The 14805-nt window shown below is 35.9% G+C and overlaps 1 protein-coding gene across 30 annotated transcripts in view; it reads right to left on the reverse strand.

Moving 5' to 3' along the window:
* TCF4 (transcription factor 4) overlaps positions 1-14805 on the reverse strand; it is a gene marked incomplete at its 5' end in the record, with an annotated part of 342458 nt that overhangs the window by 116536 nt on the left and 211117 nt on the right. For 18 of the 30 annotated variants that reach the window (XM_084887803.1, XM_084887825.1, XM_084887801.1 and 15 more), the window contains 2 exons: positions 7695-7744; positions 8227-8356. The exons of 4 other annotated variants lie outside the window; for them this stretch is intronic. In XM_084887803.1, the coding sequence (XP_084743929.1) occupies positions 7695-7744; positions 8227-8356 (180 nt within the window). The remainder of the gene's footprint in view (positions 1-7694; positions 7745-8226; positions 8357-14805) is intronic. 8 more of the 30 variants (XM_084887799.1, XM_084887830.1, XM_084887827.1 and 5 more) reach the window with 1 other exon arrangement.

The raw sequence follows: 14805 nt of genomic DNA on the forward strand, positions 1-14805 counted from the left end.
GTTAATAAAATTTCACTCATGAAGCATATGTCTTAGTATTAAATGGCAGAAATTTTACCTTTTTATTACATAATAATACGTTCAAATAGTACATTAGTTACATAAATAGGTTTATTTTCCATTCAGCTTAATGATTTTAAAAATTCAAATTGATTGATCAAATTTTCATCACTAGGCCATGAACGTTCTTTTAAAATCAAAGCTTCAGTAGTAATGAAAAGGAGTTTAGCACTGCTGCATCCTTCACAAATTTTATTTTTAGCCCATCTGCTAAACATATCAAGTTATTAGACTTTCTTATGATGATAAAGCCCCAGTTTTTATACTCTACTTAATATTGAATTATTTTGTGCTTCAAGTTTATTTTATAATATAATAAGCAAGCCAGAAAATATTATTATACCGTGGGTTAATACACCTGAGCACCTGTGAAACAACCGAATTCCCCAAACACGGTTGCTTGAAAGCATTAACACTAAGAAATCAGCCACCTACTTGAAACTGCTTTCTCATGGCAGCTGATGATATAACGATATACTGTGCCAATCGGTAGAATGAAGCCATTACAATATTATTATAAGTATAATCCAGAAGGCATATTCAGAATGATATGGGTTGGGAGGGAGGAGGCTGCTCTAGACAGGCACTCATTCTCAGATAATATCAAAATAATTGTTTCAAAACAGCATTTTTTCTAAAATGGCAACTGTAAGTGGTGACAGTGAGTTTTTACATGGACGTGTGAAGAATGGACCAAAAGGGTCGTTTTTCTGAGAAAATATAAGTCTTTTTAATAGGAGCCACAAAGGAAATGCCCTTGAATTACTGTCATTGCAGACACAACTGAATTCTAGCAACAGAACACAGATTTTTCTTCACGACTTGCTATGAAGAGGACTTCAGGGAGAAAAAAAAATGTCCCCAGTCTTCTGCTCCACCGAATACTCAAAATAAATTTAGTGAAACCTAATACACACACAGATCCTCTTCTGATTACTCTGGAAGTAATCGCTTTATAGATCAAGTTTCAACCCTAGTAGCAGATTTATGATTAATTAATTCCTCAGATGAAAAAGTTAGACTAGAGAGACAATAGGGGGTGTCATTAAAACACTGAAATACAATTATTAAAATGTCCTTTTCAAAATCCAATTTGCCATTCTTTCAGAACTGAATCTATAGTTCTCACCAAAACTTCAATCCTATTTCCCACCCCTGCAACTCTGAGACAAGATGCTGAATCTTCTGCACTACCTTCATTTCTCTGAAGAGGGAGCATATGCTCAAGCTAAGCCACAAAGTCCTAAGCAGCCCGCACCTCTGCAGCAGCTGCAACTTTAAAAAGGGGAATCGTTCGCATGCTGCTGCTTTGAGATAAAATAATCGAGCATTTAAAACCACACATTTTGCACTGCATTTTACACAAAAGCTCTATCCTCTAAAATGCGCACCCACACTCGTGTACACAAACACAGCTTGGGAAGGTTGGGATCAAGGCTGAGAATCTCATGCTATTGCTTTGAAAGGCAACATTATGTTCAGTCTAATAATTCAGTGAAATTTATTAAAAAAAACAAAACCACAATAACAAAAGCAAGTGTCTGTCAACAGCCTGACAATTTCATCTGCTTCAAGGAAATACAACTTAGCTATTTTTGAAGAGACCCTTCATTCCAGTTAGGGTTATTGGTACCTATTATGAGAGAATTTTACTTAGTCCTCCAAGTGCTATCTAACTTTGATTTATTATTTTCAAACAAAAACTTTTGATGTTTGAAACCAGGAAACACACCTTGGAAGTGCAGTAATTATCAATGATCGAGGAAAAAAAAAATGGGGGAAAAAATCTCTGTTAGAAAATAAAACAAATGCTTTAATTCATGAAATATTAAAGGTTCACAAAAGTGGTAGTCAACTGAATAGTAAGCCAACCATCTATATTATTCCACATGCATAAAATAAATTCACAGATCTATAAAAAGAATAACTTTTTATAATTTCAAAACATATGCAAAGCTCTGTTTCAATTCTCCATCTAGGTAAAGCAGCCTTGCAGTGGCTTCTCAGATTTCTTAATAATTAAACACCACTCAGATGAAGTCTATGACTTCACACCAAATATACTCTTCAATGAACGTGATAAAGTAAGGTCCAAAAGAAGAGTTCCCGGAAATGTATTTCTCCTTTCTCAACAAATGATTCTAGTTTCACACTAAATGCTATTATTTCAAAATTCTGAACAAAAATATAGAAAATTGTAGCAAACTCTTGAAGGACTGGAATGCCTATATATGTTGTATATTTGCATGTCTTGCATGCTTTTGAAATAGTTTTAATGCAATAAGAACCCTCAATGACAACTTAAATATGTATAGATTCTCCTATATTTGTTTCATAATCAGCCATTTGCAAAAAGAATGACCTCTAACCGCAATAGTGAGAATATGATTGGTTTTCAAAGAAACAATGAATATGCCGAACTTTGGAAGCTTTTGGTTTACTGAATTCAGTATTAACTGCACAAAATAAGGAGTACTCTGTGGTGAATGTTTGTCAGTTTTCAAGGTATTTCCTAGTGTCACGTTCTATATAAATTATGTGAATATTATGTTTTCCCTATTTGGGATGATTTAATTGCATTATCCTTCACCCACCTATATACCTTCATAATTAGTAAGCACAAGTTTAATATCCAAACTTTGTGCTTCAATATCTTTAATTGACAAATGGTCATACTGTGTTTAAAGTTGGAATACTGTGACTTACCCTAACATTTCAATGTAAATTCCTATATGTTTTGACAAACCACACATTTTAACAAACCACACAGGAATGGCCCTTGAAGAGACTCTTCTCATCACATAATTGGCTGGCTACTTCCAGACATTCCTATTCAGGATAGAGCCCAGGTGGCTGACACATCATTTTAAGCTTAATACAAATTCTATTTTAACAAAAGTTGTCTTGACACTGAAGTTACAATTTGGTTGACAAGATCAAGCATCATTGTGACTTCCTTAGGACCAGTCTTAAACGTGATGGGGGAAATTATGCATTTTAAGTACTTAATTTTTTTTTATCATATAAGATTTCTGGGCCTCTAATATGGAAGAAATAATTACCAATTTCTCTTTTAAATTATGATTTCTTCATGCATTGAGAAAAGTTTTTTTCTCCAAATAATTTCTGGTATGAACTCAGCATCATGTTTGAAACCTTCAAATATGAAGGGTTTTTAATATAATGGAAATCACAAAATAATAATTGTCATCAGCATTATCTACTTTTTCGTGATTTTCTAGTAATCTCTTCTATAAAAAGGAAGTATCATCAGAACTTGAAGACTTTATTTTATTCAGAATTTTTTTCTTATGAAAATTGCTAAACATTGAATTTTTATTTTTCAAATCCATATGATGATTAACTCGGGTCTCAAATTTTCTTTGAGGTTCTAAATTTAATTTTAGGATATTTATGACATTAGAGATTGTCTTCCTTAAAATCCACTAGTCTAAAATGATCTCTGACCACTTAATACAATGGCAGATCCTCTCCTAAATTTCAAATAAAAACAAACACACAAACAGTAACACCGAAACTGCAATTCAGCACAAAAAATAGATTTTACTAAAAAGTAAAGTGTGAATAAAGGATCACTTAGTGATATACAAGACCATGAACTATTTCTAAGGATAAAACTTATTTCCAGAGAACTCTGAGTTTCTAGGGATTTCAGCAGAGGGTAACAATGGATTCAAAACTGGATTGGAAGTGGAGATAGATTCCACCAATGTCTAAATAATTGTAGTTATTAATCGTTTCTGGTAAAATGTATATTGTTTGAAACATTCCAAATTTAAGATTAAAGTCTTATGTATTTACATACTGATGGGCACAAGAATGTTTCTGAAAGGAGATGCATGTCTTTTTGTTTGAAAAAAATATTTTAAAACTACATAATATGAAAAGTTTTTGCTTTCTAGATGTTAATGCTACTGTGTTAATATTTAAAAATAGTGGATCATTTTTCCAAAACTGTGATTTAAAACGGTGGATTTTTCTGCATAAATTCATGATTTAGTGTGTATGTTATTAGGTTATATGAAGGGTAAGACAACTGCTGAAAAGAGCAGTAACTTTGAAAAACACTGAGATGGTAAATGGTTTTAAAAAGAAAACCAAGATGTTGAAGTCAAACAAGAAGTTCCCAAGTAGAGTCTGGAAATTAGCTAAGAGAAACAAACTGGCATCAACAAAAGGAGCTTTCTGACTGAAGTCCCATCACCAGGTAAGGGCTCACAAGGGCCTGGGATGGGACTGAAAGGAGCACATGGTGGAACCTGAACAGAGAACATGACAATGTTCTGCATGCTACGCAGGGCTCTGGGCAATTGGAGTTGTCATTTCACACAGCCTTTCCTTTAAACACAACATCCCTCTCGCCCTACTGCAGGCTTGTTCTCCAGAGGGAAGGACTTCCTCTCCCCACTGCGCCTGTGCACAGACCCTACAGGATGGTCTTCCGCCCCCTCCCCTGCCGGCTTCCTCAGTGACCTGAGGGCTCTAAGCAGCAGAGAGCACAGGCACACGCGCAAGGACCTGCCAGTTCCGTGGCACGCTGTTGGGCCAGGCGGACGTTTTCTCTCTCCCACGGTTGCTGCAGGATTCTCAAAAACAGGGCCAGGCTAGCCCCTCACTCTCCTTGTTTCCTACAAGACCCCGCCTAATGGCCGCCAGAGAAGTCCAGCCTCTGCCCCGCAGTCATGTCATCAATAACATCTGATTACAGATGTCACAGTTTCAATTTTCTTTGTTTTATGTTAAGGAAGAGAAAGGTCCCATTTTGAAAACAACAACAACAAACAAACAAAAACAAGTGGAGTTGACACAATAGATTGTGACAGATTTATTACTATTTATCATGGTAAATATGTATGAAAGAAAACATAAATGTCTTTATCTAGTCATAATCACTCCAAAGGAAACCTTTTATTAACCGCAATTTTTGTTATTTGTTATAAAAATATTCGTATATATTGAAGCAAGTTTTAGAGGTGTCTCTTATCAAGTAAATATTCATAAGTGTATCTGAGCTTAAAAAGAGAATTAAACATAGCAAAGATCTAAAAATACAGATCTACTGGGGCAAAAGTGTTACAGTGTCTACTACAGACCATCTCTTTGGGTAAAAATAAAATATACATTTTGTGTGATGGTAGTGCATGTAATCAATACATACAACAAAGCTAATATAAGCTAAGTTACACTGCTATTTAAACAGAGCTAGATTATTTTTAAAGTAATGACAATAAATAGATTACTGGATTCCAAAAATCAACCAAGCTATCTTCTTCTTGGATAAAACAAAAAGTCAAGCACACAAAAAAAGGGTAACATTTCCATTTCCACAGAACTTCTTGTCTTTCAAAAAAGGTACCCTATTTACCAAGATGTTCTATAAGGACCATTAAAATATGTAGCTAAGATACACTTTCTATGAATAGTAATTCCTAAACTGATCATCAAAACCCCAAAATTAAATAATGCAAACTAAATTTCCAATTCCAGATTTATTCAGAAGGAAAACGTACTTTAATATTTGTTAACAAATCAGCAACACATAAATTGTCTTAATAGCAAAGGAAATTTTGCTATTAAGACAATTTTCTATGGTGGCCAGTTCCCTCCAGGGAAATACTTAAAAATATACAATGAATTATGATAAATTGTTGTTAACAATGAATAACCAGATAGATAATTTCTAATGCCACACCAGAGCACTCCTTAGAAACTGCAGATTTCTGCATTATTTTAAGCGCTGGAAAAAAACAGTAACAGCCTAAATGTATTTGAATATGAGGCATAAATAGGGCATTATAGCTTCAAGTTTTGCTTGGCTTTTATACCACAGAGCTATTGTATCATTTCAGAACATTCAAAGGTTCACTTATTGTACTTAATGCTGTCCGTATTAGGTTCAGGCACGTTTAGAATGTAAACAGCTGTGAGGACTATATCATTTCAAGTTTTCATAAAAGCTATTAAGAGCTAAAGTTTCATCTACATTAAATCCACCACAAATTTCAAGCTTAAACTATGCTTATAAAAACCTAAGGGGATCTTAGTCAATTTCAATACAACACAGGAAAATCAAAGAATAAACACTCAGTACATATTAAGTGACTTACTGGTAGTCCAAAGTGACTATTCTACAATATATGCATTGGTGTTTTATTTACACAATATTTTTCTGTATTTATGGATACTTTTGTGATGCCTCTTCAACATGGCCAAGTTTATGATAATCAGCATACAAAATCTGCTCCCCCCCCATAAGAGTTATTCTGATATAGTCACTTAATAAATTTTTAGATGAACTGAACTAAAATCAAGTCAAATACACAAGTGTTTGGGTTAATTTAACAGTGCATCTGCAAAAACTATTATTCTTCTAATTTATTAAAAATAAAATAAGCAGAAACCGGTTTGGCTCAGTGGTAGAGCGTAGGTCTGCGGACTGAAGGGTCCCAGGTTCGATTCAGGTCGGGGGCATTGTACCTTGGTTGTGGGCACATCCCCGGTGGGGGGTGTGCAGGAGGCAGCTGGTAGATGTTTCTCTCTCATCGACGTTTCTGGCTCTCTATCCCTCTCCCTTCCTCTCTGTAAAAAATCAATAAAATATATTTAAAAAAAATAAAATAAAATAAATATGCAAGAATTGCTTAGTAATATATTTTCAGAAATATAATTTATTTTAGAGTGTAAGAACTTATAATAGGCCCATTATCATTCTTTTCAAAGAATACCAGTGTCCTACAGATCAGACATTTGAATTATAATATCTATCTCATAGAAAGGAAAGAAGAATTGGGGGGGGGGTAGAAAGAAGGAGAAAACGAGAAGAGAAGAACTCATATTTTAATCCTATATGAAGAGGAAATTATTAGAAATAGATCAGTTTTAAATTAAAAAAAAAAAACACCACACACCCACAAAACCAGGATCTCAAATCTGAAAATATATGTAAGAAATGAAAATACATTTCACTGTGATCACATTTCACTGTGATCACAGCCACTGTTTGCTGTGCTGGAGACTGGAGGCACCTCAGCCACTCCTGCATTTAGCTAGCTATGAGAAAGACCCAGAATGCTTTTGGTTACAGCTGGATTGTTCTTGCTGTCACCTGGTGTTTCAGACACAAATGGCCATGGAAGCAGCTACCTTTGCAGACTTATTCAGTAACCTCTTTAGAAAATAGAGACATTCTCTCTGCACTCTGGCCTGAAAACCATGTAAATTTTCCCTAAATCCTCTCCACAAATCTCCTTTCGCATGCAAATCCATAAATCATCATAATAGTGACAAAGAATTTAACCAACACATGAAACTAATACTCATTCTCTGGAAAGCTCCGCACAGGTAAGACTCCTGGACCTCCAGGCACCTTTTCAAGGCCCCCTCCAGAGCCTCACCTGCTGAACACCCACACAACCACCCAGCCTTCCAGAACATGCCATTCATCACGCCAGCGCGGGTCAGGTGGCTGCCCGTGCAGGGAGTTCCCTCCTCATCCACATTCTAGATAACCCTGCAGCTCTGGTGTATGGGACCTCACTTCCTCCTCCTGCCCTCACGCCTCACAAAACAGAACGAAATTAATAATATTCAAAGCGGAAACAAGCGGTACTTACTGAAGATGGCAAACCTGGAGGAACTTTTCGAACTTTCTTTGTCTGTACCTCTGCAAGAAAACGAAGAGGCTGTGAGCTCCCCGCAGGCCCATTTTCCTAACTAAAAGCAGATCAAACTACCAAGCCTTTGAGATTAGACCAGATTTTCTTACATCGTTTCCTTAGCACAATGTTGCTACCAGGATCACTTTTTATCCTGGCAGAATTCAAATTCTGCCTTTTTTTTTTTCTCATAAAAGTGCACATATTTAACTTTTTAATACTCTGATTCTTTAAAATGTTTCTCATATGGGCAGCGAAGAGAGCCTAAGAAATAAGTGCTCACTGTAATAGCTCTTCCTCTACTACAGACTGTTAACGTACCCACCCAATGCACTACTATCATGAGCCTGACTATTGAGCAAATTTCATGATTTTTAAAAAAAAAATTTGGGGGGGGGAGAGGTGGTAGGATGAGAGGGCGATATTAAAAAAGAAAGCAAAGAGAGACTCCTAATAATCACTCAGGCATTCAGACAGAGGAATACCTTACCCATGGCACTACTGTGAAGAGGCCTCCTTCGGGGGTTATTGCTAGAATACTGATAATACTGGGAACCAGGTTTGGTGGGCGAAAGGGTTCCTGGATTGCCCATATCCATGTCACCTCCAAGGAGACTCTGCTGGAAGGTTAAAAAGGGAAAACAAACATATAAGGTTAATTTTTCACATTCACCACCCCCCAACTGATTGTTAGTACTTAAAACCAATGCCATAAAGAAAACAGCATCTGCTAAGCTGAAACAATTAAAACCACACACAAAACAAAAAAGGGAAAGAAAGCAGCCTAAGAAGCTAGTACAGAGTTGGTGAATTTTTAATTCCTACTTTGGAAAGGAAGGTAGAAGGTGGTTCCCTCCAAAGCAATATTTTAATCTTTTAAGAGGACTAACATTTTGATGTAAAAGAAAAGGGCACTTATGTAAGACTAATGTTTTCTTTATCTCTACTTAAGCTCACATCTGGGAACTATTCATGCCCTTCCTTAACAAGAACCAAGAAGCATTCTGATTTTTCCGAACGCACACAACTCCCTGGCTGCTTATGTCGGGGGTGAGTGGAGATAGATGCTTAAGTCCACTGAGACCCCTGCCTCTGCATCGGCACAGCAAGATCCCCCATGGAGGTACGCAGCACCCACAGGAAAGAAAATGCCAACGATCCGGGAGGAAATTCAAATCCTCACATTAACTCCCAAAATCATAGGAACAGGAGGCTTTCTACGCTCACAGGAACAAATTAAGGAACTTTAGGTGCCCTCTTGAGGACTATCAGAGGCTGAAACACATCCCCACAGATTAAACATTTACCTGAACACGAGAAAACTTTCACAAATATCATTAACGTATCACGCCATGACAAATTACTAAAGCTTCGAAAATGATGACATAGGAAAGATTATATAATATCGCATTTTCTAAAAACTACATAGAAACTTACCCATAACATATAAATCGTCTGATTATGCTCTGCATTGAACACATTGTTCTTTTAATTATTCTGATGTGAAGGAAAACAAGTGTAGATGCTACCATTTATATTAAGATCAAGTTTACTATTTAATAAAGAAATTTTAAAATTAAGTACTAAAAATCTAACTTTATCGTTACTTGTAATCAACTTTTACTGACTGAACTAATTACTGTCCTTGATAAAGTACAGAATGTGTTTTCCCTAATCTAAATTCTAATCACCATGTCACTCACAACAGACTTAGGGATGCTTCACTAACACACTATTCACATGCAAAATACTCTAAATAGGCCAATTATGACTCTGCCCCTGTTCCCTGGTTAACCCGCTGAGAACTGAAAAATTTCACAAGGCAGTCACCAACTAAAACAAAGGGTCCTTGTTTTAAATTAAGGCAGTCTTTTTGATTCCTAAATAGCTCAACAAAGTGGCATGTCTGCTAGTGAAAGCAGTTGGTCAAATATGACCCATAAGCTGGAAAATCAAAAATTCAAACCTACTCTTTCCACTGCCATATAGCTAAATATTATAAAGAGACCCTTCCATTCCCAGGGATTTGTGAGTGCTGGATGAGTAATAGATAAAGGACTAATCAGCCACTGACAAGCTAGCTTTTGCCTGATTCCAGTTTCAGACTTTTTGAAGGGATACATAATAAACCTTACTTTGAAATAAAACTTCAAGGGTGAGATTTTAGGTTGGAAGCGCATTTTGAGCAATCAGATCACTGTACGTATCTTAATATCTACCAAATAAATAGCCAATAAAAACCAGATTATATACAAGATAAAAATCTGGCATCCACATGCTCCATTACTACTGTCTCTTCTGAATTTAAGATGCCAAAATGCTATGCAAGGACAAGCTAAAATACAGAGCTCTTTATAATCAACTCTTCTACAAAATCAGGAGTCCAACAGTATATCATATCAAATGATTTCTTTGTCATTTTAGGGATGGCATTAAACATTTTTAGAATCTCAATTAAAAAAATATTGATCTTGGTAAATCGTATTAACAAAGTCTATATATAAGTCCAAATCCAAATTTTCTTTGAAATTTTCATCAATAAATCTGCAGATGATTTAAATCACAACCTCCTTATAGTTTGGTAAATCTACAAAGGAGTCTTTATTTTATTGAAAATAGGAGCTTAAAATTATATTATTGACAATATTTTTGTACTTTTTAATTAAATTTATTGGGTGACATTGGTTAATAACAATATACTTAATATACACTTAAGCTTCAGGTGAATAACTATAATAAGACACCTGCATATGCATGGTGTGCTCAACACCTGAAGTCTAGTTTCCTTCCTTCATCATTTATTTCATTCCCTATAACTTCTCAGTCCTCCCCACTCCCTTTCCCTTCTGGTAACCATGGATTGCCCCATTTCTTCATGTTTATTTTTCTAAAATTATACAAAATATTGAGAAAAGTGCTGAGCAGATTTTTTTAAATGCTTGCTTGTCTTTTTAATGAGCTTAACTATAGCTTTATTTTGTTGGTACCTGTGGCAAAGGTTTTCACTCCCAAGAAAGTAGATGCATTCAATAGGTCAACATAAAAAGAAAGAAGAAAAAAAAAACTTGCAATACTGTATTTTAGCAGCATTCGCAATAGTGCTGTGAAAAATATAAAATGAAGGCTAGAGGTAGCTAAGAGCCTGTGGTTCATCTTATTGTTGTTAATGTAAAAGAAAATTATTTCATGGGCAAGTTGTAAATAGATCATGTATCTGATTCTAGAATGTGCAGCCAGCCACAGGAACTATGCAGAGTGACTTAGTCTAAAACCAGACAGCGCCGACAAACATTTAGTGGCTCACGCTAATCTCTTTTTCACAAAGCACATTTCTGTGTCTATCTTTTTAGCCTTGTTTGTTCCTTTTTCTTTTTTACTTGACAACAGAATCATTCTTCTAATGTAACAAAAATAAGCATTTCCTCACACTTAAGGGGGCCCCATTCAGCCCCCAGGGGAAATTAAGATAAAAATATATGTGTTCTCATTGTGGGGTATACTTGTGAAATGAACAATGACCATTGACTATTGTTTGGCCTTTACGTCACACACTTAACTGTTGCAATAAGAAAGATAAAAAAAACTTTCCACCAGCTGAGAAACCTGAGTTTACAAATTTAAAGAGACACATGAATTTGATTGAATAAGGTAAATGAAGTATTGCATGTAATGGGCAAAGAATTCATTTATATACGAATTTACCCACACATCATGTAAAGACAAATTTATGGTGAATAAAAGTTAAGGTTGAAAGGCAAATTAATGGTGAATAGAAGTTAAGGTTGAAAGGCAAAGTCTACTTTTAAAATGGGTCAGTTTCTCTTTGCCTTACACAGGGCGAGCGGGGCTTCAGGTTTTGACATTGTGCACGCTCACCCTCTGCGGTTATGCTGGGTCCCAGTAGAAGGCTGCCCACGTCTGCCAGGAAACACTGGCAGCAAGTTGTGGCATCTCAGAAAGCTAACCTGTAAATCTTAAACCCAGAGTTCGACGTTCGCCTAACTGTCTGCCATGTGATGAGATGAGCTCTTCCCCTTACTCACTCCTTGCTTTATTGAAAGATAAACAATTTCAAGACTCAGCATACTCCAATCAAAGTGTTAAATAGGCTGATATGGCCGATCAGGTTTAAATATTTGGGGGTCTATCCCCCTGCAGCCAATTCTTCAGCAGAGAGCCAGTCCCAACATAGCACTCCAATGCCAAGTGCAGCATTTTCTGTAAGGGTCCCTTTCAATTAACATTTCTGTTTGTTTGACATCAGATCTGGGTCTCAGACTGTCTTTCTAACAGATTCTCCACCCTGCCCCCACTTCTTTTGGGGGAAAGCTTTTGAACATCCTTGATCAACCACGGAACTTGGCTTATGCAACCAAGAATGCAAACCATGAATTAAAATTGAGTAACAGAAAAGCAGCCTACATCTCAAATTAGATTTATAACTGAATGGTAATCAAAAATAGAACTGACTTGCTTCGAGCTTAAATTATCAACTTTTTTTTTTCTTGTTAAACTAAAATCATCTTGCTCTAAACTATTATTTCTTTTCAGTCAGCACTTTAAATGCATTGGGTGGGTGGTACATTTCTTAAAAGGAAGATTACATTTACCCTTAATTATAGATATGAGTGAGATCAGAGTACAACGAATGCTGCTTTCCTGGCTTATAATTAATTCATCTAATAGGTGAATGACCTTGGATTTCAGAGTTGGAATCTGGGGGAGAGAGAGAGAAAAAAAAAAAATAGAAGGAAAAAAAAAATCTCTGGGGAAGGCAAATGCGCCCCTGGATTCTTAGGGCTTTCTCTGATTCTGCGTCACTCCCATTACGTTGTGATCTGATATCAGACACAACATCTTGGGGGGATGTTGTAGAACAGAGAAAAGCAGTCTCAGATGAAACCAGATTAAGCTCATTTTCTGAACTATTGCCAAATGCTTGTGAGTCTAATTCATGTTTGGGTATTCTAATACTCACACAGCTGCAATTCCATTCTTTCATCACAAACCTAAGTGATGTATAGTGGCTTTGTGTGGCAAACTGACTCTCTAAAGCCAGGAATTTTGGGAGGCTTTATATTAATATGAAAAGAGAATTCTGAACCTTGTTAAATTTAAGAATACTGGATATATGGATAGGTATCCAGTAGACTTTTCAGCACTAAGTGCAAAATTCATATTGAGAAAAATTAAAAACTACATTTGTTTAAAACTCTTAAAACAAAACAAAAAAAGGCACAACTGAGGTCATTTCTACATAGCTAATTCTGCACAGAATTGGGTTTTCAAAGACACTGCTGAATAAGATTCCTAACAGCCACGGGGAAGTTTTTGCAAATCCCTGTCGAATAGCTGCTGCTGAATTTGCCATTTTGACCACAGAAGGGCCATTGCTGACTTACTATAGTAGCAGGAGGGGACGATAATTTTGCTGCTGTTGGCACTTACTCTGCAACATAGAATATATCTTGCACCAAAGGGCAATGAAGAAGGCAGTATTTCCACCTGTCCACTTTTGAACTTCAAAACTCAACACTGAAGGTCAGTCAATGGACAGTCTTTAGTCCTGAACCTGAAGTTCCCAGAATGCACTTTTTTGGGGGTTTATTTTGATTTTTGTCCTATGCCTGGTTTCAAACAAAGGAGAACCGAGGACATTTAGAAGATAACATTGATAATTGGGGTCTTAACAGATTGTAATTGTACTGTAGAGAAAAGCGGATTATTAAAATGATCATTCAGCAAAGGTTTCCTTTTAAGTACCTTTGGTCAGTGTTTTCTATTTCCACTGTATAAGTGGAGTGCACACTGTACAAGTCAGAAGTGGGGTCTAAACCCCCTAAGTAAAGAGAGGGGTGTTTTGAAGTCAGACAGATCACCCAGGAAGCTCAGAAGCACACCCAGCAAAATGACCTGGGGTCAGTTATGTAACTGCTCTAACCCCTATTCCCTCTGCTGTAAAAAGGGAGTAATGAAAGCTCTATCACAGTGTCATCAGGAACACATTATACAACATATGTAACATGTCCAGGAGAGCTGGTGTCCAGCACATGGTCGCCCTACTTCTCTGTTCCTCCAACTCACAGTCCCGTATCACAGTCCGCTGAGGATTATGTAAACTGATTCCTCAAGAGGTGAGAATGACTGTCAGTGGGTATACACTGAGCTAATAATTTTGAAAAGCCACTATAAAAATTTAAAACCTAAAAACCAGTTAAATAAACAGTGATGATATAGCCTAATTGCCCAGAATTACACTGGCAACAAGAAATGGCTAGTTTGGGTCCATATTTAATAAAGAAATGAGCCAACAATCAATCTCAACAATTTCAGCGCAGTGGCCGTTTTCCTGAAACAGCCACAAGGATTCTTTCAAGGGCTCCTTTAATTTTGCTTTTGCAAGCACACGCAAACTGTGACTGCTAAGTCAACTATACGTGGGAACAAAACTAGTCAGACTAGGTATTGCCAAACTAGATACGCAAAAACAAAAACAAATGTATTTGATACAATTTTATCAATCAAAATTGATGTTAAATTCAAACTCTAACTACTATATTAGTCAATGATAAATGACTTCAAATAGGTTCAAATTTTGTTTTTCTCTTTGCAAGGCCAATTACCAGTATTTAATCAGTGTTATGTGATATTTACTGAGTGCTATTTAAAAATATATATATTTCCCCATAACATCACAAAAATAAATAAAAGCAGTTCATCATTTTGGTTGGAAATTTACATAACTCCCAAAGAATACAAGTGAAATTTTACAAAATTACTACCTATTTTAGTTCTGATTATATTTCACCACATATACTTATGAAAATTAAATTAAAAAATTAAAAATTCTAATATACTGTATTTTCCTGTACACATCACCTTTTATTTAAATGTTATAATGTGATACAAAGGTTACCATGGTAACTGCTATTTAATGTATAACAGAGTGATAGTCAAATAAAAACTTATTTATTTTGTTATAGAAGTCATAGCTGCCCAAGGATTGGTAAGATTTATGCATTCACCTATTTGATTATTTCTCAAATTAAAAAGAACATACAAACATTAT

The sequence above is a fragment of the Pipistrellus hanaki genome (genome assembly GCF_964339955.1).
Source record: "Pipistrellus hanaki genome assembly, chromosome: 6".
NCBI lineage: Eukaryota > Metazoa > Chordata > Mammalia > Chiroptera > Vespertilionidae > Pipistrellus > Pipistrellus hanaki.